Below are 24,884 nucleotides of genomic sequence, written 5' to 3'. Positions count from 1 at the left end.
TAGCCAAGACATGAAAACAGGCAGAATGCAAGCTGCTGACATTTTCACTTTGGAAACATGAAAAATTAAAGACGATATGGTAAAATGTTTTATAGAGTTTATTTTTTTTAAGTCAGTCCTTTATCCTGGGATCGTGTCCTTTCTAATGTCAGCGTGTCCTGTCTTTTATATAAACAGTAGTGCCAGCAGAGGACAGGTTCTTCTGGAATAACCTTATTTGGCAAAATTAAAAGCTGGCACACCACCACTGTTCCCTAAATTCATTTTGGAATTTTATTTGCTGGTGGAACGTAAAAGTCTGGGCCTCCCTTCAGTCAGGCCTTTCCTACAAGCTTGGAAGCAGATGAGGTTTTCTGCCGATTCCCTGAGATCCAGGGGTAGGGCCGGGGGTCTGGTTCTCTGGCCTCACCCTGCGCATCACAGTGGCTGGCGCTGGCACAGGTGCTCGATAAAACATTTATTGGGAATGCTTGATCCACAGGGGTTGCAAAGCTTACACGGGGCTCTTTTTTGTTTGTTTCCTCCACAAATTACCAAAATGTTAAACATTTTAACTACTTTTGAGGTGGTGGTTTTTGAAGTATACGTATTTTTAAAAAATCAATTTCATATACAAAAGTCAAAAAAGTCCACCCTTGCAAAGCAGCTTCAACAGGGAACCTCGCGGGCCTTGCGCACCTTCCCTCACGAACATCCTCCAAAGACCTGGCTGCGCGCGGGTTTTCAGAACAGATCACCGAAGCCTTCTCTGCTTTGCAGAAACCAGGAAGGAGGGGGGAGGAGACCTGTGGTGGTTCCATAACCCTCCAAGACCACGAAGATGCAGCCTTGTTGGAACACGCTCTTACGTCAGAACTTGGGTTCTCTGGCCTCCAAAATCAAAGGCAGTTTTCAAAATCCCTTTGCAAGAATCACAAAGAAAAAAAAAGCAGCCCCTTCGAATAGGTTCTTACTCCACAGTATTTTGATAAAATCATCCTCCTGATTCTATTGTTATTTCCCAGCAGCCAGCAGCCAACCTTTTTGGAGACTCTGCTCTTGAAACTGGTGAAGGCAGCTGCCAAGGGCATCATAGACCCGATCACGAAGTCGCGCCCCGCAGCTGCGACTGGGCCCCCCCCCCCCCCCCCCCCCGAGTGCTGCCTGGGAGGCCCGACGACTCGCTGCACCCCTCCTGCCAGCCCTCCCGCCACCCCTCCTGCCAGCCCTCGGTGCAGGCCACGTCTGCGGAGGTCAGGAGGTCATGCAGCCTTAAGGGCAGAAGGGACGTTAAAATGCTAACAACCCTCCTCCCACCCACGTTTTCACTGTAGAACATCCAGAAAAGAAGAATCGTTCTGCCACCTGCCAAGGACCACCGTGAACATTTTGACGAATCTTCCGGGCATGGAGGCACGAGTGGATGGACGGACCTGCAGGTCCGTCCAGGTACAGGACCCACAACAGACCACATGTATAGAAGTGCACTTAAGAGCCTCTCACTGGTTCCTTGCGGAGAGCGGATCGGTAGGTGGCGGTGAACGGAGATTACTTGCGATTTGTCATGACTACATATTACTACGCATGTTTTACTTCCCTAATTTTTTAAATTGCACAAGCTCAAAGCAATCACTCTCAGGAGCAGAGGGGTCCAGTTGTGAGTGTGCCTGGGTGTGCCCTGGGGGCGCAGAGGTGAACCCCCTGTAGCTGAGCAAGGTTGGAGCCAAGTTCAGCAGGGCCTTGAGGCAGAGGCGGGGCCTGGGCGGAGGCGGGGCCGGGGCGGAGGCGGGGCCGGGGCGGAGGCGGGGCCTGAGGCGGAGGCGGGGCCTGAGGCGGAGGCGGGGCCGGGGCGGAGGCGGGGCCTGAGGCTGAGGCGGAGGCGGGGCCTGGGCAGGGGCGGGGCCTGGGGCGGAGGCGGGGCCTGGGCAGGGGCGGGGCCTGGGCGGAGGCGGGGCCTGGGCGGAGGCGGGGCCGGGGCGGAGGCGGGGCCTGAGGTGGAGGCGGGGCCTGGGGCCGCCGGGTTGTGGGCGTCTGGAGCTGCGCGGGGTCGGAGCCGGTGGGCCCGGCCGCAGCTTACCTGTGCTCGGCGGGGCCAGGTGTGGTGCGAGTCCGCCGACGGCCGCACGGGAGCCGCTTCGCTGTGTGGGTGCCTCGCCCTCCGCCCCGGTTCGCCCGCCGCCTCCGTGGGCCCGGCCTGGGGAGGAGCGGGGCGGCTCCAGGGCGCCCTCTGGGGGGCGGGTGCGGGTGCGGGGCGGAGGGGCGGGCGCGGGGCCACAGGCTTGCGAAGCCTGGATGCGGAGGGAAGAAGGCGCTGCCCTCGGGGACCTGCCCTGGTTTTCCGACATTGGGTTTGGGTTTGGGTTTGGTTTGGTCTCCGGCTCTCAGCGCCTTGCCAGTCCATCCTTATTTCCCTCCACTCATGCTGCCTTTTTTGCTCCCTTTCTTTGCGACACCAATTATTTTCTACTCTCTAAAGTAATGCTTATTCATTGTAAAAAAAAATAAATTTTTTTGGAAAGCACAGAAAATCATAGAGAAAATAAACACCGTTAATCTCACCACCCAGGATAAGCACATGCTTAAAGTAGTTTCCTTCTCGTGTTTTATTCTGTATCCAACATTTCGGTGTGTATTTAAACAAACTGAGGGGGCTGCCTGAGAGGTCAGCCGGCTGGTGAACGGCCCCTGGAAGAGAAGGCCAAGGGGCAGGGAGAAGGGCCTCCTGCCTTAGAAACCCGCCGGGCTGCCTCTAGGCTTGGTAAACCAGTTATTCTAGTCCCAGTGAAGTTTGTCTTTTTCATCTCAGCTGGGGGGGGGCACATAAGCTAAAGTTGCCCCTTTACTGAACAAGAAGGTGGCAGCGGCCAGTGGGGTGGGGAGGGAAGGATATTGTCTCGCTGTTAGCTTTCCGTAACTAGAAGGTTCTAAGAGCATATTTTGCCACGTGGTGTGGCTCCAGCTCCTGCCCCTCACCTCCTCCCAGGCTTCTCCCTGCAGCTGTTTGACCCAACCTGTGTGGTCTCCTGCCTCTAGGCACTGAGCTCCCTGCAGCTGGAATCTGTCTCAGGGCCCATTTGTTGCACCTGGAAAAATACTAGAGTCTCAGTGGTCACTGTCTTCTCCCCCCCCCCCACACACACACTTTGTCATGTCCTACAAACAGCGTTCTTGCTTTACAAATTGCAGCTTCAGGCTACCCCCCCCCACACACACACACCCTTCCAGCTAGATTGGGGCCTCCAAGCAAGACTCTTCTTCACAGTATTTTGAGGTTGTGCCTCTCTCTGGGGTGTGGTTGGATGTAGGATTGCAGTCACCGGGGTGGGAGCAGAGAATCCACTTCCGAGTTTACCTGGGGCCTCACAGGCGCTTCTCCCTCCGCCTCTCTGGGTTACTTGGCCCCGGGCTGATGCAGAGGGTGGGGACTGTAGGTGACCAGTCTGTGGAAGCAAAGGGGGTTGTGGGGCCTGGGGGTGCAAGGTCAAATCCTCTGGCCTTCATCTCCCCTGGAACTGAAACAAAATCTCACGAGCTCCACACTGCTCAGCAACGCCTCCTGGAGAGTTTCCCCTGTGGGAACACGAAGAAGGGCTGAGTTCCCCCTCGGGTGTTGCTTGGGTGAAAATAAAAGCTTCAGGAAGAAAAAGCCACCACGTGGGTGACGCTGATAAAACTGGCGAGACCGTGTTGGTCTGACCTGTTTATCTTTTCTGGACAATTAGGTAGAAAATCTGTAATACCTGAGTTGAAGGCCTGGGTTTGTTTGTTTATTTATATTTAAGAGAGTGGGCGAGCACCCTGGGGGAAGGGCAGAGGGAGAGAGGGAATCTTAAGCAGCCTGCACCCCCAGCCCGATGTAGGGGCTCAATCTCATGACCCTGAGGTCATGACCTGAGCAGGAATCAAGAGTCGGATGCTTAACCCACTGAGCCCCGAGGCCTGGGTTCTGCTTCTGCTCTGCACTAGCAGAGTGTTAGGTGGTTTCCTGAGCTCTCCTGATCTCTGTTAATCTCAAGCAGGGAATAGTAATGTTAGCTGGAGGCTCTGTTTCCATGATTGCTGTGGGGCCCCAGAGAGTCTTGAAAGCTACATTTGCAGAGTCTCTAAATTTAAAAGCACTGTACCTCCTTATGTTTGATTCTCCTGCATCAATGCTGAAACCTCAGAGCTAGGTGTGTGGGCAGCCGGATGGAGGAGACAGGACTCAACCTTGACCTAGATGATCCTTCCACCTGGCTGGCAGGGTCTCATGCTTGTCCATCAAGGACTGAGCTGGAACCATCTGTTTTGCAGTTGTAAAAACAAGGCTCCGGGAGGTTGAACAACTTGTCTAAAGGCACACAGCTTGACCACGACAGGGCCAGGACTGGAATATAGTCCATAACCAAGCTGTCCTTGCGCCATCTCCAACAGGAGTTGGGAAAGGAGTGATTCCTTGGGAATGTTCCGGGGTGCCTGACTGTGGAGGAGTCCAAGACCCCTTCTTCAAGAGACCCCGAGAAAGGGGTGGAAGATCTCAGCCTCTGCCCTCAAGGTTCAGTAGTGGCAGGATGAGCCCATTATTCCTTATGTATTTAGAATCTTTTTTTTTTTAAGTTTTTTTTTTAAAGATTTCATTTATTTATTCACGAGAGACACACACACACACACACAGAGGCAGAGACACAGGCAGAGGGAGAAGCAGGCTCCATGCAGGGAGCCCGACGTGGGACTCGATCCCGGGTCTCCAGGATCACGCCCTGGGCCAAAGGCAGATGCTCAACCGCTGAGCCCCCCAGGCGTCCTGCCTAAGTTGCTTTCACTTGGGTTTCCATCATTTATACACAGAATCAAGAATGAGGTTGCCATGATGGGACTGGAACTGCTGGTCATGCCCCTTGCGGACCAGTCAGCAGTTGGGCTGGTGACCTCGTGGCCGGTCAAGCCCACTACTGTCACCCTCCAAAAATATTTTGAGGCATGTAAAAATTGCATGAAATTCAATTTCAGTGACCATTACTGAAGTTTATGCTAACACAATCATTTTCATTTATTTGCCTATTATGATGGCTTTCATGCCAAAATGGCAGAGTCGAGGAGTTGTGACAGGGACCGTGTGTGATGCTCCCATTGCTTCGCACCACTGCTACTTATCACAGCACCACCAGTGCCCCGTTTCACAGCACAGTGATATTTAAAAATTCTTTTTATTATCTGTGAACAGTACACCTGGTCATTGTGACTGTCGTCGCAGAGTGAAAGGACACACAGGCACCAACACAGCCAAGAGTGAACAAAGACAGGGCAGGGGAAGCAGACTGTCTAGGTAAAGCTAGGGCTTCCTCAGCGGCCTTTAGAGTATTATGTGCTATGGGCTATTTCAGTTAGATCCTTAACACCCCAGTCTCGGAAAGGTAAATGTCCGATTCTGAATGGGATTGTCACGATAACCATTCACGGGAACAGGAGTGGGTCTTGCACCTGGACTGAATGATCAATACCTTTGGTGCAGAAAATTGTAGAGTGGCGGATTACGGACTGAGAACTGAACAATTTCACTTAAAAAGGGATTCCAAAAGGCACTGTAGCAGTCTGGAATAAGCTGGAAATTTAGGGATCAAAAGATCTGGGTTGTCAAATTCCAATCTTACCAATTGTTAGCTATGTCTCTCGGGTTCTGAGCCTGTGACTAACTCTCTAAAAACAGGAAGGTTAATATTCTGTTGTTCAAGGAAACAAAAGACAATGTGAATGTTCTTGTAACGTAGAACAGTTTAAATAACTGCGTAAAACTACCACCTGAGCACAAAAACTTTATATCATGAAAAGGTTAGAGAAGGTAAAAGAAGCCTTAAAAAAAAAAAAAAAAAGAAGCCTTAGATACATCCCTTAAAATATATTCCTTTCCAAAATTAAGACTATTTGACTCTTTAGTAATCAGCAATAAATCCCTTGCACCAGGTTATGAGGTTTTGCTGGTTATTTTTTCAAGTAAATGACGGAAGGGATGACGTATCAGACAGACCTGCAGCGGGTTGCAAAGCGTCAGCACCCACCGCACAGCTGCGTTGTCTGCGGCTCCTCGTCTGGGCGGTGGTTAGGCTGCGTCCGTACGTCTGGGTTCCCGACAAAGCAATGTAGGTGGAAGGCCGGTCCCTTCCAGGTCTGGTCTGTAAAGATCTCCAGCACCACCTGCTACCCTGCAGTGGTCCTCGTGCGACAATGTCGGGGGCACTTGTTCCAGGCACCATACCTGAAGGTGGAGGAAGACTGCCCAAGAACGTCATGGGCAAGAGTTAGATTGTGGTATTGAGTCACGCCAGCTTGCTGCTTTTTATTTGTGCATGCCCCATTCTATCCTAATAGTCTGCAAAGAACTAACCTAGATGGGGTGGAAATAGGACTCCCACCCCCTACCCACCAAAGATCATAAGGTTCTTAACACTCTTGAGAATTTGATATGCATGCCCATGAAGCAATGTGCTAAATTTAATTAGTATTTTAAAATTTCTTAACAAATCATCTTACCATGCATCTTACAGGGTACAAATGTTTCTGAATCTTTTTTTTTAATTTTTTAAAAATTTTTATTTATTTATGATAGTCACACAGAGAGAGAGAGAGAGGCAGAGATACAGGCAGAGGGAGAAGCAGACTCCATGCACCAGGAGCCCGATGTGGGATTCGATCCCGGGTCTCCAGGATTGCGCCCTGGGCCAAAGGCAGGCACCAAACCGCTGCGCCACCCAGGGATCCCTGAATCTTAAAAATATAACAATACTGAGGTGGACCTTTACCAGGGTCTTATCACCGGCATTACAATCTTCTGAATCTTCTGAATTCAGTTAGGTGTAAATGTTAACTTAAAAGTCTTAACCAGTCAAGTGAAATCATTTTTCCATTAAATAATTTATCAACAGTCCACTCCATTTTTACATCCATCCTGAAAAATATATTTAGAAAAGGAACTAGTATAACCTATTTCAGTATCCTTATCAACATGTCCTGTATCTTTGCAAATGCATTTTCTACTGGGTAGTAATACATGTTCTTGTGGGGAGGAAATCTTACACTGCGTTGCAGGACAGTATTTTGATTGCAGAAAACAAAATAAAAACCCAACAAAACAAAATTGTAAATTACATAGTACTTCCCATAGGAAACAACGTAGAGAGTCTTTAACTGGAATCTCAGCCAGGTCACTGGCATGAAATGGATATATACGGTCCTGAAATAGGAAAATCAGTCTAAGTTCTATTAAGAGACTAAATGTTTGAATAGCATTTTCCATTCTTTATTATAATTTAGGGTTAGATAGCCGGTCTTCCATTCAAGTCAGAGGCTCTCGGTGGCAGAGTGTGAGCACGAAGCAGCCTTCCTGTCCCCACTAAGAATGCAGTAGTAAGCCCTGACATGTGGCAGGTACTTTATAAATACTTTTGAAAAGACTGATAAAAATTAAGGACAAATACAGGGAAAAGCATACTTACTAGTGTTCGTGACCCACACTTACCTTTAATCCAACCTAGAAGCATACTTTGAAGACTTTTACAACAGGGCAATCACATGATGGGCTCGCTGGCTCGCATTGTTCTGGTCATGCACATGCAAGACCTCCTGGCCTCCCATCATGCGCCGTGGAACGTGTTTTCCTACAAAAGCTGTTACCACAAACCTACGCAACCTAGTCTGGTAAGCTAAGCTAGGAAACGGGGAACTCTTTTTAAGTAACAAGTGTTCTAATTACACTATAAGGAAAACAATTTACTGTGGACTGTTCTGGAAATCTAAAAATTTAACATGTTGCTCCTAAAAAAAAACAAAAACAAAAACAAAAAAAACCAAAAACCAAACCCACAAACCTCCCCCAAAACCCCTACTTATTAAATGTTAATTTTGTGGTATGATTATTCTAAATTTCTCATCATCATAAAATTCAAGCTACAAAAGCTTAAGAGTAGGAAATAAAATTTTTCTCTTGAATTTTTTTCCCACTTTTGTCCTATGAAAATTCAAAATGAAAAAAATTCAAAATGGGTGCCATGTAAAAACAAAGGAGGTATAAGATTACAGATTTACATATTGATGAACAAGAAAATGGTTTAAGATTATCAGGAGGACATTAAAGCTGTTTCCCTGTAGTACCATCATCTAATCATGGCTAAATGTAAGACCACAGCATAGCTCAATTATTAGAGTTATTAGAACACTGCAGGGGACACATGGGTGGCTCAGTGGTTGGGCGTCTGTCTTTGGCCCAAGGTGTGATCTCGGAGTTGTGGGATCAAGTCCCACATCGGGCTCCCTATGAGGAGTCTGCTTCTCCTTCTGCCTGTGTCTCTGTCTCTCATGAATAAAAATCTTAACTGCACATTTTTTTTTTTTTAAATCAGAACACTGCAACTAGCCACAGAAAGGGAAGGGAAGCAAAATCCTAGGAGTTGTAGGTGTGACGTCAGGAGTTTTCCAGCACAGAAACCATTCCAATAATCTGGGAAGTTTGGCATGGCTGGGAATCCCTTTGGAGTTGGAATTTACAGTAAAGCAAAATGGACACGGCTAGGTAAATATACAACTTTTAGCAGATCTGTGCAGACTTTTTATCTAAAGCACAGTGAACCTGGCTTTCATTTTACTGGGCCTTTTTTCACACTTGAGATTTCAAAATAAGTCTCAAGGAATTTTTCTTTCCAATATGAGAATTCAACCAACTTAAATGGAAACACAACAAAAAAAACAGATGCTGCTTTGTAGAAATCCATGGTCATGGAATGCATGATTTCCTGTAGTAAGATTTACTTTAAAATTTAGAAAAGAAAATCCTTTTCTGGCAAAGTGTATCATGGAAAACCCTGACAAATATATCATGACTGTTTTTAAAATTTGATGGCCTTTCTTTGATCATGCTACTGCTCAGCAGTGAAAAAAATTAAACCTTAGCTGTTTCTTCCCTTGGAATATGGTATGATCTCAAGTTTTATATCATTTCTAGCATTTTCAACTGTGAGGAAGTGGCCAGGCATCAAACTGAAGGTTGTGAGTAACTGGTTTGAAGAGCCAGCTTTGGTGAGGATATAAATGTGGTCATTTTGGGGATCCCTGGGTGGCGCAGCGGTTTGGCGCCTGCCTTTGGCCCGGGGCGCGATCCTGGAGACCCGGGATCGAATCCCACGTCGGGCTCCCAGTGCATGGAGCCTGCTTCTCCCTCTGCCTGTGTTTCTGCCTCTCTCTCTCTCTGTGACTATCATAAATAAAAAAAAAAAAAAATTAAATGTGGTCATTTTGTTACAAGTAGTTTCATCGGTGTCTTGTAAGATACTCAGTGATAATCTACCAGCCTGAGAAAATGGATGACAAAAATAAAACTGTTTTTAATATGATGAATTTAAATGGAATAGCCATATGGGGTGAGGGTAGGTAAGTGGTGGACGTATTGAGAAAGGGGAGAGAGATAAGCTATACGGATCTAGCTGGGCTGATCGGTATTGGCATCTATGTACGAATGGGCAGGCACTCAAGTTTTCTGGTAGTTCTGGGCAAGAACCTGGGCCTACATTTATCATCATCAAAAACAACATGAAGAAACATGCCATTGGGTCTGAAACCGAGATGACACGAGTTTGTCTAGGAGAATATTTGGATAACATCTGATGCTTTTTACACTTTGTCAGATTTCTTTATCATTAATCGCAAACACCCCACTGGAAAATTGTTACAAAATTATTGGCAACTATACCAAGCCCAAGCTGGTAGAGATGTTGTGGTATCGGTCTAGTAAAGAAAATATCACCACTCAGCTATCTTAAATATCTTTTATCATCCCAAATATCTTAAACCAATATTCTTAGTTTTATTCAAAGGTACTTTTGTTATCTTACCTCTACTACCCTATCATCAAAGTCCTTTGAAAAATTGTGATAGCCTACATACATAAGTCTACTGCTGTAGAAATCTCAAAAATGCAATGTCAGTAGTGATAATCATCTAAAGAAGTCAGTTTCATGGAACATCTTTTGAGTATTTATTGCTCAGATGCATTCAAAAAATTCTTAAACATAATGTGGTAATGGCTCTAATACATCTGTAAACAGAATACCACTAAAAAATTTTATTGGCATGAAATACTATAATTATGGACGTGTAAAATTTTTAAATCTTAAAGCCTCTTAACATAATCATGTATATCTATGTACAAAACATACATAAATTTCACTTTATTTAAAACATATGAAAGAGGAAATTTCAAATCACACTAAACATAATAAATATAGAACTTGCTTTGTTAAAAATCTACAGTATACATTCAAGTAAAGGCTAAACTTTCAATGCCAACTATATATGAGACAAAATTAAACATTTACAATAATCAGTTTCCTAAAAGTGCTATTTTTAATACCTATAAGAGGAAACTCATTCTAGTGCTTCTGTTTCCATCCAAACATATACATTCCTTTATTCACAGAACCAGATGCTTCTGTTACTAAAAATACATATCCAAAGCTTTTATATCCTTTTTAATAGATTTAACATTTTAGCTCTTTGGGGGAGGAAAAGTCCAAACAAACAACTCAGACCATCTTAAATTATTAGAGATGATTGGCTTTATGACACACCCTGTTTCAACTTAGATGTGAAATCTGATGAACGTGTTAATGAAAACAATTCCAGTCCACACGTCTAAGGTAAGTCATCTTTTTCTACATGGGAGTTTGTGTAGGTCAAGGAGCATCCACTGTAGCACCCTTCCTGTGATCCAGGTCTTGATGCCGTGCTCCATTTCTGATTTGTACCTTCTCTGCCGACCTGATTTGGTTTAGTTTCTTCAGGAGTTATATTCAGTACATTGATGGAACTGCAGGGAAGAGAAAGATCGATCTTTATCATCTCCTCCTTTTATACTTAAGTTCTGCCTCAATATCTTATTTGAATTGTTCCCTTGCCCTATGCTAAGTAAAATTTTTTGAGGACACACTGATTAGGAACAAAGTAAGTATTTCAAAATGGCCTAATTTATCACTTTTATCATATCTATCCACCTAGTTATCTGTTTACCCATCTACTTATTTATCTCTTTGGGCTATTCTGAAGCTCTCTGCCCAACTGAAGCCTGTCAGATACAGAACATGAGGGCTTGGAAAGCTTGTGTCTCCCCATGTTCCCATCTTCCTGCCACTATTTTATAATGTCTTTACTGTTTTCTTCTTTACACGTCCATTTGTTCATGCATGCTTTCCTCTACGCAGCCATTCACCCACACAGCTATTTAATGAGCGCCTGCAAAAGCATTAAAGACTCCAGGTTCTGAGCCAGTGATGCTTTAGGCTCATCCCAGCTGGACCTGCTCAGCTCACTATGTCACTGTACTTCAGCCTCCTCAGTTGTAAAACGGAAATAATAGTATCTCTCTCATAGGGTTGGGTGGAACTGAGTTAACACACATTAAGCGGGCGAGGAGAGGCAAGACGGCGGAAGAGTAGGGTCCCCAAATCACCTGTCCCCACCAAATTACCTAGATAACCTTCAAATCATCCTGAAAATCTACGAATTCGGCCTGAGATTTAAAGAGAGAACAGCTGGAACGCTACAGGGAGAAGAGTTCGCGCTTCTATCAAGGTAGGAAGACGGGGAAAAATAAATAAACAAAAGGCCTCCAAGGGGGAGGGGCCCCGCGAGGAGCCGGGCTGAGGCCGGGGCGAGTGTCCCCAGGACAGGAGAGCCCCGTCCCGGAGGAGCAGGAGCTGCACCGACCTTCCCTGTGGTGGAAAGGAGCTCGCAGGGAGTTAGAGCAGGACCCAGGAGGGCGGGGATGCCCTCGGGCTCCCAGGGACACTAACAGGCACCTGCACCCCGGGAGAGTGCGCCGAGCTCCCTAAGGGCTGCAGCGCTCACGGTGGGACCCGGAGCAGCTCGGAGGGGCTCGGGCGGCGGCTCCGCGGAGGGGGCTGCGGGGCGGGAGCGCGAATCCAACAGCGCAGGCCCCGGAGCACAGGGCGCCGGGACACAGCCCAGGATCCGGCCTCCCCCAGGGACAGGCAGAGGCCGGGAGGGCCCAGGACAGCAAGGACGCTCCTGCCCCGAGCTGAGCAGATCAGCGGCCCCGCCCGGGAGCCTCCAGGCCCTGCAGAGAGCCCCTGAGTTACTGCGGGGGCCGAATCCAGGGTCCCAGAGCTGCCCCCGCCACTGTGGCTTCCTCCCGGGGCCTCACGGGGTGAACAACCCCCACTGAGCCCTGCACCAGGCAGGGGCAGAGCAGCTCCCCCAAGTGCTAACACCTGAGAATCAGCGCAGCAGGCCCCTCCCCCAGAAGACCAGCGAGACGGACCAGTTCCAGGGGAAGTCAAGGGACTTAAAGTACACAGAATCGGAAGATACGCCCCGTGTTTTGTTTTGTTTTGTGGGGTTTCTTTTCTTTCTTTTTGATTTCTGATTCAAAGATATCAGAAGATACTCACACGTGTTTTTTGTTTTTTTTTTTTTTTTGGTTTTGTGTTTTTTTTTCTTGATTTCTGATTGCTTCTTTTGATTTCTTTTCAAAGTATACAGAATCAGAAGATACTCCCATGTGTTTTTTGTTTTTGTTTTGTTTTGTTTTTCTCTTTCTTTTTGATTTCTGATTGCTTCTTTTGATTTCTGATTGAATTCCCCCCTCTTTTTTTTTCACCTTTCTTTTTCTTTCTCTTTTTCTTCTCTTTTTTCCTTTTTCTTCTTTCTCTTTTTTCTTTTTCTCTTTTCTTTCCTTCCCTCTCTTTTCCTCCTTTTCCCAATACAACTTGTTTCTGGCCACTCTGCACTGAGCAAAATGACTAGAAGGAAAACCTCACCTCAAAAAAAAAAAAGATTCAGAAACAGTCCTCTCTCCCACAGAGTTACAAAATCTGGATTACAATTCAATGTCAGAAAGCCAATTCAGAAGCACTATTATACAGCTACTGGTGGCTCTAGAAAAAACCATAAAGGACTCAAGAGACTTTATGACTGCAGAATTTAGATCCAATCAGGCAGAAATTAAAAATCAATTAAATGAGATGCAATCCAAGCTAGAAGTCCTAACGACGAGGCTTAAAGAGGTGGAAGAACGAGTGAGTGACACAGAAGACAAGTTGATGGCAAAGAGGGAAACTGAGGAAAAAAGAGACAGACAATTAAGAGACCATGAAGACAGATTAAGGGAAATTAACGACAACCTGAGGAAGAAAAACCTACGTTTAATTGGAGTTCCCGAGGGCGCCGAAAGGGCCAGAGGGCCAGAATATGTATTTGAACAAATCCTAGCTGAAAACTTTCCTAATCTGGGAAGGTAAACAGGCATTCAGATCCAGGAAATAGAGAGATCCCCCCCCCTAAATTCAATAAAAACCGTTCAACACCTCGACATTTAATTGTGAAGCTTGCAAATTCCGGAGAAGATCCTTAAAGCAGCAAGAGAAAAAAAGTCCCTGACTTTTATGGGGAGGAATATTAGGGTAACAGCAGACCTCTCCACAAAGACCTGGCAAGCCAGAAAGGGCTGGCAGGATATATTCAGGGTCCTAAATGAGAAGAACATGCAACCAAGAATACTTTATCCAGCAAGGCTCTCATTCAAAATGGAAGGAGAGATAAAGAGCTTCCAAGACAGGCAGGAACTGAAAGAATATGTGACCTCCAAACCAGCTCTGCAAGAAATTTTAAGGGGGAACTCTTAAAATTCCCCTTTAAGAAGAAGTTCAGTGGAACAATCCACAAAAACAAGGACTGAATAGATATCATGGTGACACTAAACTCATATCTGTCAATAGTAACTCTGAATGTGAACAGGCTTAATGACCCCATCAAAAGGCGCAGGGTTTCAGACTGGATAAAAAAGCAGGACCCATCTATTTGCTGTCTACAAGAGACTCATTTTAGACAGAAGGACACCTACAACCTGAAAATAAAAGGTTGGAGAACCATTTACCATTCAAATGGTCCTCAAAAGAAAGCAGGGGTAGCCATCCTCATATCAGATAAATTAAAATTTACCCCGAAGACTATAGTGAGAGATGAAGAGGGACACTATCTCATACTCAAAGGATCTATCCAACAAGAGGACTTAACAATCCTCAATATATATGCCCCGAATGTGGGAGCTGCCAAATATTTAAACCAATTAATAACCAAACTTAAGAAATACTTTGATAATAATACACTTATACTTGGTGACTTCAATCTAGCTCTTTCTACCCTTGATAGGTCTTCTAAGCACAACATCTCCAAAGAAACGAGAGCTTTAAATGATACACTGGACCAGATGGATTTCACAGATATCTACAGAACTTTACATCCAAACTCAACTGAATACACATTCTTCTCAAGTGCACATGGAACTTTCTCCAGAATAGACCACATACTGGGTCACAAATCGGGTCTGAACCGTTACCAAAAGATCGGGATAGTCCCCTGTATATTCTCAGACCATAATGCCTTGAAATTAGAACTTGATCACAACAAGAAGTTTGGAAGGACCACAAGCACGTGGAGGTTAAGGACTATCCTGCTAATAAATGAAAAGGTCAACCAGGAAATTAAGGAAGAATTGAAAAGATTCATGGAAACTAATGAGAATGAAGATACAACTGTTCAAAATCTTTGGGATGCAGCAAAAGCAGTCCTGAGGGGGAAATACATCGCAATACAAGCATCCATTCAAAAACTGGAAAGAACTCAAATTCAAAAGCTCACCTTACACATAAAGGAGCTAGAGAAAAAGCAGCAAATGGACCCCACCCCCAGCAGAAGAAGAGAGTTAATTAAAATTCGAGCAGAACTAAATGAAATTGAGACCAAAAGAACTGTGGAACAGATCAACAGAACCAGGAGTTGGTTCTTTGAAAGAATTAATAAGATAGATAAACCATTAGCCAACCTTATCAAAAAGAAGAGAGAGAAGACTCAAATTAATAAAATCATGAATGAGAAAGGAGAGATCACTACCAACACCAAGGAAATACAAACGATCTTAAAAACATATTATGAACAGCTATACGCCAATAAATTAGGAAATCTAGAAGAAATGGACGCATTCCTGGAAAGCCACAAACTACCAAAACTGGAGCAGGAAGCAATAGAAAACCTGAACAGGCCAATAACCAGGGAGGAAATTGAAGCAGTCATCAAAAACCTCCCAAGACACAAGAGACCAGGGCCAGATGGCTTCCCAGGGGAATTCTATCAAACGTTTAAAGAAGAAATCATACCTATTCTACTAAAGCTGTTTGGAAAGATAGAAAGAGATGGAGTACTTCCAAATTTGTTCTATGAGGCCAGCATCACCTTAATTCCGAAACCAGACAAAGACCCCACCAAAAAGGAGAATTACAGACCAATATCCCTGATGAACATGGATGCAAAAATTCTCAACCAGATACTAGCCAATAGGATCCAACAACACATTAAGAAAATTATTCACCATGACCAAGTAGGATTTATCCCCGGGACACAAAGCTGGTTCAATACTCGTAAAACAATCAATATGATTCATCATATCAGCAAGAGAAAAACCAAGAACCATATGATCCTCTCATTAGATGCAGAGAAAGCATTTGACAAAATACAGCATCCATTCTTGATCAAAACTCTTCAGAGTGTTGGGATAGAGGGAACTTTCCTCGACATCTTAAAAGCCATCTACGAAAAGCCCACAGCAAATATCATTCTCAATGGGGAAGCACTGGGAGCCTTTCCCCTAAGATCAGGAACAAGACAGGGATGTCCACTCTCATCACTGCTATTCAACATAGTACTGGAAGTCCTCGCCTCAGCAATCAGACAACAAAAAGACATTAAAGGCATTCAAATGGGCAAAGAAGAAGTCAAACTCTCCCTCTTCGCCGATGACATGATACTCTACATAGAAAACCCAAAAGCCTCCACCCCAAGATTGCTAGAACTCATACAGCAATTTGGTAGCGTGGCAGGATACAAAATCAATGCTCAGAAATCAATGGCATTTCTATACACTAACAATGAGACTGAAGAACGAGAAATTAAGGAGTCAATCCCATTTACAATTGCACCCAAAAGCATAAGATACCTAGGAATAAACCTAACCAAAGAGGTAAAGGATCTATACCCTAAAAACGGATCTATACCCTAAAAACTATAGAACACTTCTGAAAGAAATTGAGGAAGACACAAAGAGATGGAAAAATATTCCATGCTCATGGATTGGCAGAATTAATATTGTGAAAAATGTCAATGTTACCCAGGGCAATTTACACGTTTAATGCAATCCCTATCAAAATACCATGGACTTTCTTCAGAGTGTTAGAACAAATTATTTTAAGATTTGTGTGGAATCCGAATAGCCAGGGGAATTTTATTTTATTTTTTATTTTATTTATTTTTATTTATTTTTATTTATTTATTTTATTTATTTATTCATGAGTGACACACGCACACACACAGAGGCAGAGACACAGGCAGAGGGAGAAGCAGGCTCCGTGCAAGGACCCTGACGTGGGACTCGATCCCTGCTCTCCAGGATCACACCCTGGGCTGCAGGCGGCACCAAACCACTGCGCCACCATGGCTGCCCAGCCAGGGGAATTTTAAAAAAGAAAACCATAGCTGGGGGCATCACAATGCCAGATTACAGGTTGTACTACAAAGCTGTGGTCATCAAGACAGTGTGGTACTGGCACAAAAACAGACACATAGATCAATGGAACAGAATAGAGAACCCAGAAGTGGACCCTGAACTTTATGGTCAACTAATATTCGATAAAGGAGGAAAGACTATCCATTGGAAGAAAGACAGTCTCTTCAATAAATGGTGTTGGGAAAATTGGACATCCACATGCAGAAGAATGAAACTGGACCACTCTCTTTCACCATACACAAAGATAAACTCAAAATGGATGAAAGATCTAAATGTGAGACAAGAGTCCATCAAAATCCTAGAGGAGAACACAGGCAACATCCTTTTTGAACTCGGCCACAGTAACTTCTTGCAAGATACATCCACGAAGGCAAAAGAAACAAAAGCAAAAATGAACTATTGGGACTTCATCAAGATAAGAAGCTTTTGCACAGCAAAGGATACAGTCAACAAAACTCAAAGACAACCTACAGAATGGGAGAAGATATTTGCAAATGACATATCAGATAAAGGGCTAGTTTCCAAAATCTATAAAGAACTTATTAAAGTCAACAGCAAAGAAACAAACAATCCAATCATGAAATGGGCAAAAGACATGAAGAGAAATCTCACAGAGGAAGACATGGACATGGCCAACAAGCACATGAGAAAACGCTCTGCATCACTTGCCATCAGGGAAATACAAATCAAAACCACAATGAGATCCCACCTCACACCAGTGAGAATGGGGAAAATTAACAAGGCAGGAAACAACAAATGTTGGAGAGGATGCGGAGAAAAGGGAACCCTCTTACACTGTTGGTGGGAATGTGAACTGGTGCAGCCACTCTGGAAAACTGTGTGGAGGTTCCTCAAAGAGTTAAAAATAGACCTGCCCTACGACCCAGCAGTTGCACTGTTGGGGATTTACCCCCAAAGACTCAGATGCAATGAAACACCAGGACACCTGCACCCCGATGTTTCTAGCAGCAATGTCCACAATAGCCAAACTGTGGAAGGAGCCTCGGTGTCCATCAAAAGATGAATGGATAAAGAAGATGTGGTCTATGTATACAATGGAATATTACTCAGCCATTAGAAACGACAAATAACCACCATTTGCTTCGACGTGGATGGAACTGGAAGGTATTATGCTGAGTGAAGTAAGTAAGTCAGTTGGAGAAGGACAAACAGTGTATGTTCTCATTCATTTGGGGAATATAAATAATAGTGAAAGGGAATATAAGGGAAGGGAGAAGAAATGTGTGGGAAGTATCAGGAAGGGAGACAGAACATAAAGACTCCTAACTCGGGGAAATGAACTAAGGGTGGTGGAAGGGGAGGAGGGGGGTGTGGGGGGGAATGGGTGACGGGCACTGAGGGGGACACTTGACGGGATGAGCACTGGGTGTTTTTCTGTATGTTGGTAAATTGAACACCAATAAAAATTAATTTATTAAAAAAAAAACAAAAAACACACATTAAGCACTTACACCAATGCTCAATTAATTGTGTGAGGGAGCAACAATCTTAGTGTCTGAACCCAGACACAGCTGCTACTCTTTAATGACACAATCTGGGAGGTATGCTCTGCCACCAGCCTCAAAACAAAAAAATCTGGGGCACCTGGGTGGCTCAGATGGTTAAGCGTGTGCCTTTGGCTCAGATCATGATCCCAGGGTCCTGGGATCGAGTCCTGTGTCAGGCTCCCTGCTCAATGGGGAGTCTGCTTCTCCTTTTCCCTCTGCACGCCACCCCTTCATGCTTGCTCACTCTCTCTCTCTCAAATAAATATAATCTTTAAAAAATCTGGTTAAATGATTACTTTCAAATCTAAGTAAACAAATGATACATTTTTATCTACTAAATATCTTATATAGTTTTTTTTTTCTCACAAATGTACATTTCCCCCCCTAAATGTGCATTTTCTGTGACTGGTTTGTTTACTAACTCAACCTCAAGGTGGCAATCTTTTTTTTTTTTTTAATTTTTTTTTTATTATTATTTATTTACGAGAGTCACAGAGAGAGAGAGAGAGAGAGAGAGAGAGAGAGAGAGAGAGAGGCAGAGACACAGGCCGAGGGAGAAGCAGGCTCCATGCACCGGGAGCCCGATGTGGGATTCGATCCCGGGTCTCCAGGATCGCACCTTGAGCCAAAGGCAGGCGCCAAACCGCTGCGCCACCCAGGGATCCCTCAAGGTGGCAATCTTAAAAAAAAATCAAGTGGCTTTAATTCTGAAAATTGAAACCTGAAACAATTAAAAATTTTTACTTATGCTTATTTGCCAATACTTAAAAAAGGAATTTGCTTATTAATTCAGCCCTCAGAAACCCTGCCATCTCAGACGAGATGAGGTCAATGATCAACTAAATTCTCTCTGATTTCGTACCAAATTACTTTGGATTCCAGGCACAGCCTTTGTGTAAAATTCCATTCTACAGTGAAGGTACATTGAAGGTGTCGCTGTAGAAATTAGCTACATGGGCAGCCCAGGTGGCTCAGTGGTTTAGCCCAGGGTGTGGTCCTGGGGTCCTGGGATCGAGTCCCATGTCAGGTTCCCTGCATGGCGCCTGCTTCTCCCTCTGCCTGTGTCTCTGCCCCTCTCTCTCTGTGTCTCTCATGAATAAATAAATAAAAATCTTAAAAAAAAATTAGCTACATATATGCCCATTTGTTCTGCTATAATCTTATTACAAACCCAGATTCAAGGTGCTTTAGGAGCAAGGAGTCCAAATTTACCAAATAAGTTAAAATTCTGAGAACTATGTCAAGCTCCGCACAGCTCTTCTCTCCTGGTAACTAGTAACACAACTCTTTTCTATGTTTCATCTTCAGAGGCCAGTCACCATGAGCATGAATAGCTCAATGGAGTTTCTTTATGCTCCAAAATTCTGTTTCTATGCCACTGATGTTTGGTGTAGCCCTCAGAATACGTGAAGGAGAAAAGCACTTTTATTATCCATTTATGTTAGCATATGTTTTTATTTTTAGAGTCTGCTACTGAAGGCTAATAATGGACCAAGTACTGTTTTAAGTGCTTTATATGTATCATCACTGAAACCTCAAAACATCCTGTGATGTAGGTACTAAGGGCTGGACATATCTTTATTAAGCACAAAGTAATGTCCAAAAGGAATATTATGTCAAATATTTCATAATGAAAAAAATTAGATTAAAAAGAATTGTAGGGACATAAAAATCAAGGCAACTGCTATGTTCTCTCTCAAATACAGAATGCACTATTTGAAAATGGTGACTAGAATTGGGTTAAATAGATCGTTCTGATTGATCAAATTTGGGAGTTTAATAACGTTCTATATAAGAAAATACTCTGAGCTCACAGTATCTTTTGATTGTAAATTAAAACTTTCACTTCCCATACTCAACCCATTAATCAATCTGTTGGCTCTAACTGCAAAATATATTCCAAATCCAGTCATGTCTCCCTTCATGTCACGACCCCTGTCTAAACTACGATCATTTCATCTCAACTTCACTGAAACCTATCTGCATCTCCTGGCTTAGGACACTGGCTCCAATAGTCTGTTTTCCATAAAACGGAACAGTCATCTTTTCGAAACAGATTTGGGTTTTTTTTTTGTTTTTTGTTTTGTTTGTTTTTTTTTCCGAAACAGATTTGTTTTCTCTCTTGCTTACATGTCTCCAAGGTGTTTCCTGGGTGTCCTTAGAACAATACCTGGCCTACAAATACAGACTAAAATACTTTACAAGCGACACATCAAGTGCACATGTGCGGGGGCAGCAGAGTGGGGTTATGGATGAACATACAACACAGTCATGAGTCAATAACTGCTGAAGCTGGATTATGGGTACAAAGGGCATCACGACCTTATTCTCTCTACATTTATATATATTTGAAGTTTTTAATCCTCATCTCCTCACCCAGGGCCTTAGAAGATGTGACCCCTGCCCACCTTCCAGCATCATCTCTCACCTTCTGGTCCTGGCTTGCTACCACCACTGGCCACAAACACACCAGTGTCCCACCTTGGGGGTCCCTACGCCTGCCTACAGCACTCTTCCTCAAGCTCTTTTTTTGCTCCTCAATGTTTAGTGTCCTAATTCTTTTACAAATCAATAATATATACAGTGTCTTGTCTTTTATCAGCTTCATATTTTTGTCTTGAAATTCATTTATTTAACAACTCTTGGTCCAAGGGCCAGTGGGCTTTTTCAACACTTAGGTCCACACAAGCCTCTCACTCCCAGAGGCTGAGTGTGCCAGAACCCCGATCCTGCTCCCTGGGGCTCCTGCCAAATTCTCAGGCCCCCAGGCCAGGGGCTCCTACTTTGGTTAAGAAGAAAGATCACCATCACACTTTCCAGGGTGCCCCTTTGCCCTTTCCTATTCCTCTGTCACTAGGAATGTTCTCTGTACCTAGTTAATTCATCTTGGAATAGGCTCTGAGGTAAAATACTGGTATTATACCTTAGAAAATGATTTAACAACTTGAGACAGAGGAAAATACCAAAATGTATCAGTTCACAGAAATATGTGGGTTTCCTGGAGTGCGAGCAACTCTTTTTTGACCCTGTCAGCCCCGGGCACAGATCTTTACCATCACGATGAGGATATATTTCTTAGTTCTTTGCCCTTCAACACCAGTTAAATGGGCACGGCAAAAGAAAATTTAAAATATGTACAAAGATTGTGAAGATAATATCCTTCTATTTAACAAAATTAAAGAATTCAAAATACTGAATGATTCCTGTAAATTAGACTATTTTAAATTGTATTTTGGATGTGACATGAAAGGAATAACACTCTATGATTCAGCTCCCAGAAGATAGGTACCAGATCTACCTGGTTTGCTACTATATTCCCAGCACCTAACATGTATCCTTATATAATGGACACCCAGTAAATGTTTGTAGAATGAATGATCAATCCACTAAATTCCTCTCCAATAGCAAAGCTATGCTAACACTGCAGACATGGCAACGTGCCCTTAGCAAGGTAACTTTAGCAGTGGTACAGACACGTGCAAAGATGACATAGAGACCAATACCTATGCTCAGATGCGCAGGACCGTGTCTGGCAAAAGTCCGAAGTAGAAGGAGAAGCAGGAAGAGACTTAGTAAGTTTAGAGGTGCAAACTGGAGTCCCGTTAGACACACTGTGAGGCTTCTTTTGCCGTGGCCTCGAGTGCACTGAGAGACTGTCCCGATCAGAACCTGTGGAAAGGAAAAAGAAAAAAGGCAGCCCATGTGGTGAGGTACCAAAGTGGAGGATATTAACTATGGTGATCATCTGCAGGGGAGTGAGGTCTGAGACAGAACAAGTTAATGGGGGGGGAGGGGTCCACTCCAGCCTGTCACTCTAGTTCATCTTGCCCTCTCTTGTGCACAATCCATAAACATCTAAGGACCAGTTTTAAAAATGTTTTATATTAACAATTTACAATATTTTATTAACATGTGTTTTCAGATGAAAGGGTTAATGAGGTACTCACTTCCTGAGAAGGCACTGAAAAGTTTCATATTTTCTGAGTTCTGGTGGTCAAAGGTAGTCATATTTAAAAACTGTTGCTTTAACCAACTGGCTCTTTCTTCTTCAAACGCCTTTCTCTATCATAACAAGCAAACCAAAGACATATTGATCAATATTTCAACATTCACATTGTTGGCATTTCCCACAATTCCTGTAGCTGTTGGTGTTTGCTTTCTGGCTATCATATAGATTTTGTAAGTCAAATAAATTAACCTAGAAAACTAAGAAAATTTTCACTTAAAAATATATTTAAAAAAGTAAAAATTCACCCATTTCACCTAATAAACCAACTAATCACTATTTTCATACCTGTTTTGAGTAAACTCAAATGGACAATGTAAAAAAACAGCATATTAGCGTAACTCCTGAACATACAGATTATATAGAATTACAAACAACAGAAAAATACCCACTGCAAATTGCAATCACTTGAGAAAAAGGAGCTGTGACTTCACCAGGCATCGTTCTCAGCCTCTAACCACCTACCAGAGCGAGCAGCCACCACCACTAAACCACAAGGGGGCACATGTCAGACTTTCTCCTTGCCAACAGCTGAGGATCCTAAATTCTCCCTCACTCCTCAGGTCTCTCAGGCTTCCTTCCCATCCTTCACTGGCTCCACTGGGCCCAGTGACCAGAGGCAGATGGATTCTCCTGCAGAGAGCTGGGAATGGTACACAAAGTAGCCAGAGTATCTCTTAGAACAGGAGGGAGACAGGGACCCAGAACCAGGCAGGAAAAAAAGCTGGTGCAAACTGTTTTTGTTTTCTAAGAAAGTCAGCTATTGATAAGATAGATTTTCACAGCTGTGGAGGACATCTATGTTAGCTACTTAAATAAAATATAGACTTTCAATCCTAGAAACTAATACAAAATCCCGCATTACCAGACATTTGAAGAAAACTAAGAACATGAAAGAAAAATGGCCAAGACAAAGAGACCTGACCACAGATAACAGCTCAAGAAACCTTTTCTTAAAACTTTTTTTATTTTTAAAGATTTATTTATTTACTCATAATAGACAGAGAGAGAGAGAGAGAGAGAGAGGCAGAGACATAGGCAGAGGGAGAAGCAGGCTCCATGCCAGGAGCCCGACGTGGGACTCGATCCCGGGACTCCAGGATTGCACCCTGGGCCAAAGGCAGGCACCAAACTGCTGAGCCACCCATGGATCCCCCCATGAGACCTTTTAAAAAGAATTCTAACACAGATTTATGAATATCTGTAAAATAATATAGTGCTATACAAAGTAAAGCAAAAACTGAGGACAGGAGAGAACTTAAAAGATAAATCTAAAATAAAAACTCATTGGATGAAGTGAAGAGTTAAAATTGGCCCTGCTGAATACCAGGGTGGAGATGCACAAGAAAAAGGCGAGAGAATATCCCTGAATTCAGAACATAAAGTCCATCTATAGATACAGTTAGAAGGCCAGTCACTTGTCTAATAAAAGCGTTCCAGAATGCAGAAGTCAAAGAAGGAAAAAATATAGAATAAAGAAAATATCCCTAAGTCGAAGAAATTCACTGTCTTGAGGCTGAAAGGAGCTACACCTAGATATACCCTGGTAAAATTTCAGAATTTTAAGACTACAAAAAAAAAAAAAAAAAAGGACAGGAGGAAAAAACACAACACAGGATATCCACAAAGTACTCTATGTACATTACATAATAATCAGGCTTCTCATCAGCAAAATCAAACAGTAGATGAAATGGAATAACTCAAAGTTTTGAAGGAAAATGTTGGAAACTAAATTCTACATCCAGCCAAATCAATCACATGGATATATTTTTGGATATTCTAGAATTCAGAGTATTTTTCACTCACACAATACTTATGATAAGAATTACTCAAGAGGTAATATAGTAAATTGAAAAAGGAACCCAGGAAAGAAGATAACATGAGATATAAGCTGAATGTGATCCAGGAAATCATAAAAGCTACAAAGAAAGTCAGAGGAGGTGCTCACTACACGGGGATATATGAAGGGTTCTCTTCCAGGAGGCAAAGTCTTATAACGTAGAATATTTTCTATGCGGCCAAACCTATTGCTAGGTTAGAGAATGAATAACATTTACAAAATCATGACGTTATCAGTGCTCTTTCAATTATGAAGTCTCAAATTTGGACAAAGGACTTACACCTGGATTACACATTCCAGGATCACACTTGAGGATGAAAAAGCAAAGCACAGACAGAAACTGGGAAGTTAGAGGGGCAAGAGAAGTGAGATAAGGGGATATACGAGAAGGTCTTCATCTTTCATGGCAGGGATAAACATGCTGTCCCAAGGTGAATAGGAAATGGAAGCACTGAATATACTGTTTAAAGTCAAAAAAAAAAAAGGGGGGGGGGCGCCTGGGTGGCTTAGCGGGTTGAGTGTCTGCCTTTGGCTTAGGACATGATCCCAGATTCCTGGAATCGAGTCCCAAATCAGGCTCCTTGCATGGAGCCTGCTTCTCCTCCCTCTCCCTGTGTCTCTGCCCCTCTCTCTGTGTCTCTCATGAATAAATAAAATCTTTAAAAAAATAAGTAAAAAAGAAAAAGTCAGCCAGAGGAAACCATTTATAAAAAGTTACTTTAAAAAGGATTATGAATAAGTCATATGTACAGATGAGGGACAGTGTAGAGGGGAGGAATGAAAGGACACTGAATTCCATCTCTTTCACAGCAGGGGGATCAACAGAAACGCTGAAGTACATCAAAGTTAAAATGGTACTTCCCGGAAGAATCACAAACTTAGTGATTACCTCTGAGGAACGACACTGGTGAGAATGGGTGATATTTTCTCACCTTGTGGCTTTTTGTAAGAGTT

General features: G+C 43.4%; 1 protein-coding gene across 3 annotated transcripts in view; it reads right to left on the bottom strand.

Annotated features, from left to right (window-relative positions):
* Positions 1-9,949: 9,949 nt before the first annotated feature.
* LOC121488324 (SSX family member 2 interacting protein) overlaps positions 9,950-24,884 on the bottom strand; it is a 47,660-nt gene continuing 32,725 nt past the window's right edge. For 2 of the 3 annotated variants that reach the window (XM_041750813.1, XM_041750812.1), the window contains exons 12-14: positions 22,032-22,146; positions 21,588-21,753; positions 9,950-10,810 (exon numbers count right to left, since the gene is read on the bottom strand). In XM_041750813.1, the coding sequence (XP_041606747.1) occupies positions 10,636-10,810; positions 21,588-21,753; positions 22,032-22,146 (456 nt within the window). In that variant the 3' untranslated portion in view covers positions 9,950-10,635. The remainder of the gene's footprint in view (positions 10,811-21,587; positions 21,754-22,031; positions 22,147-24,884) is intronic. The other variant, XM_041750814.1, reaches the window with a different exon arrangement.

The sequence above is a fragment of the Vulpes lagopus genome, chromosome 3, assembly GCF_018345385.1.
Source record: "Vulpes lagopus strain Blue_001 chromosome 3, ASM1834538v1, whole genome shotgun sequence".
NCBI classification, from domain to species: Eukaryota; Metazoa; Chordata; class Mammalia; order Carnivora; family Canidae; genus Vulpes; species Vulpes lagopus.
This window is presented reverse-complemented; position numbering and strand designations above follow the sequence as displayed.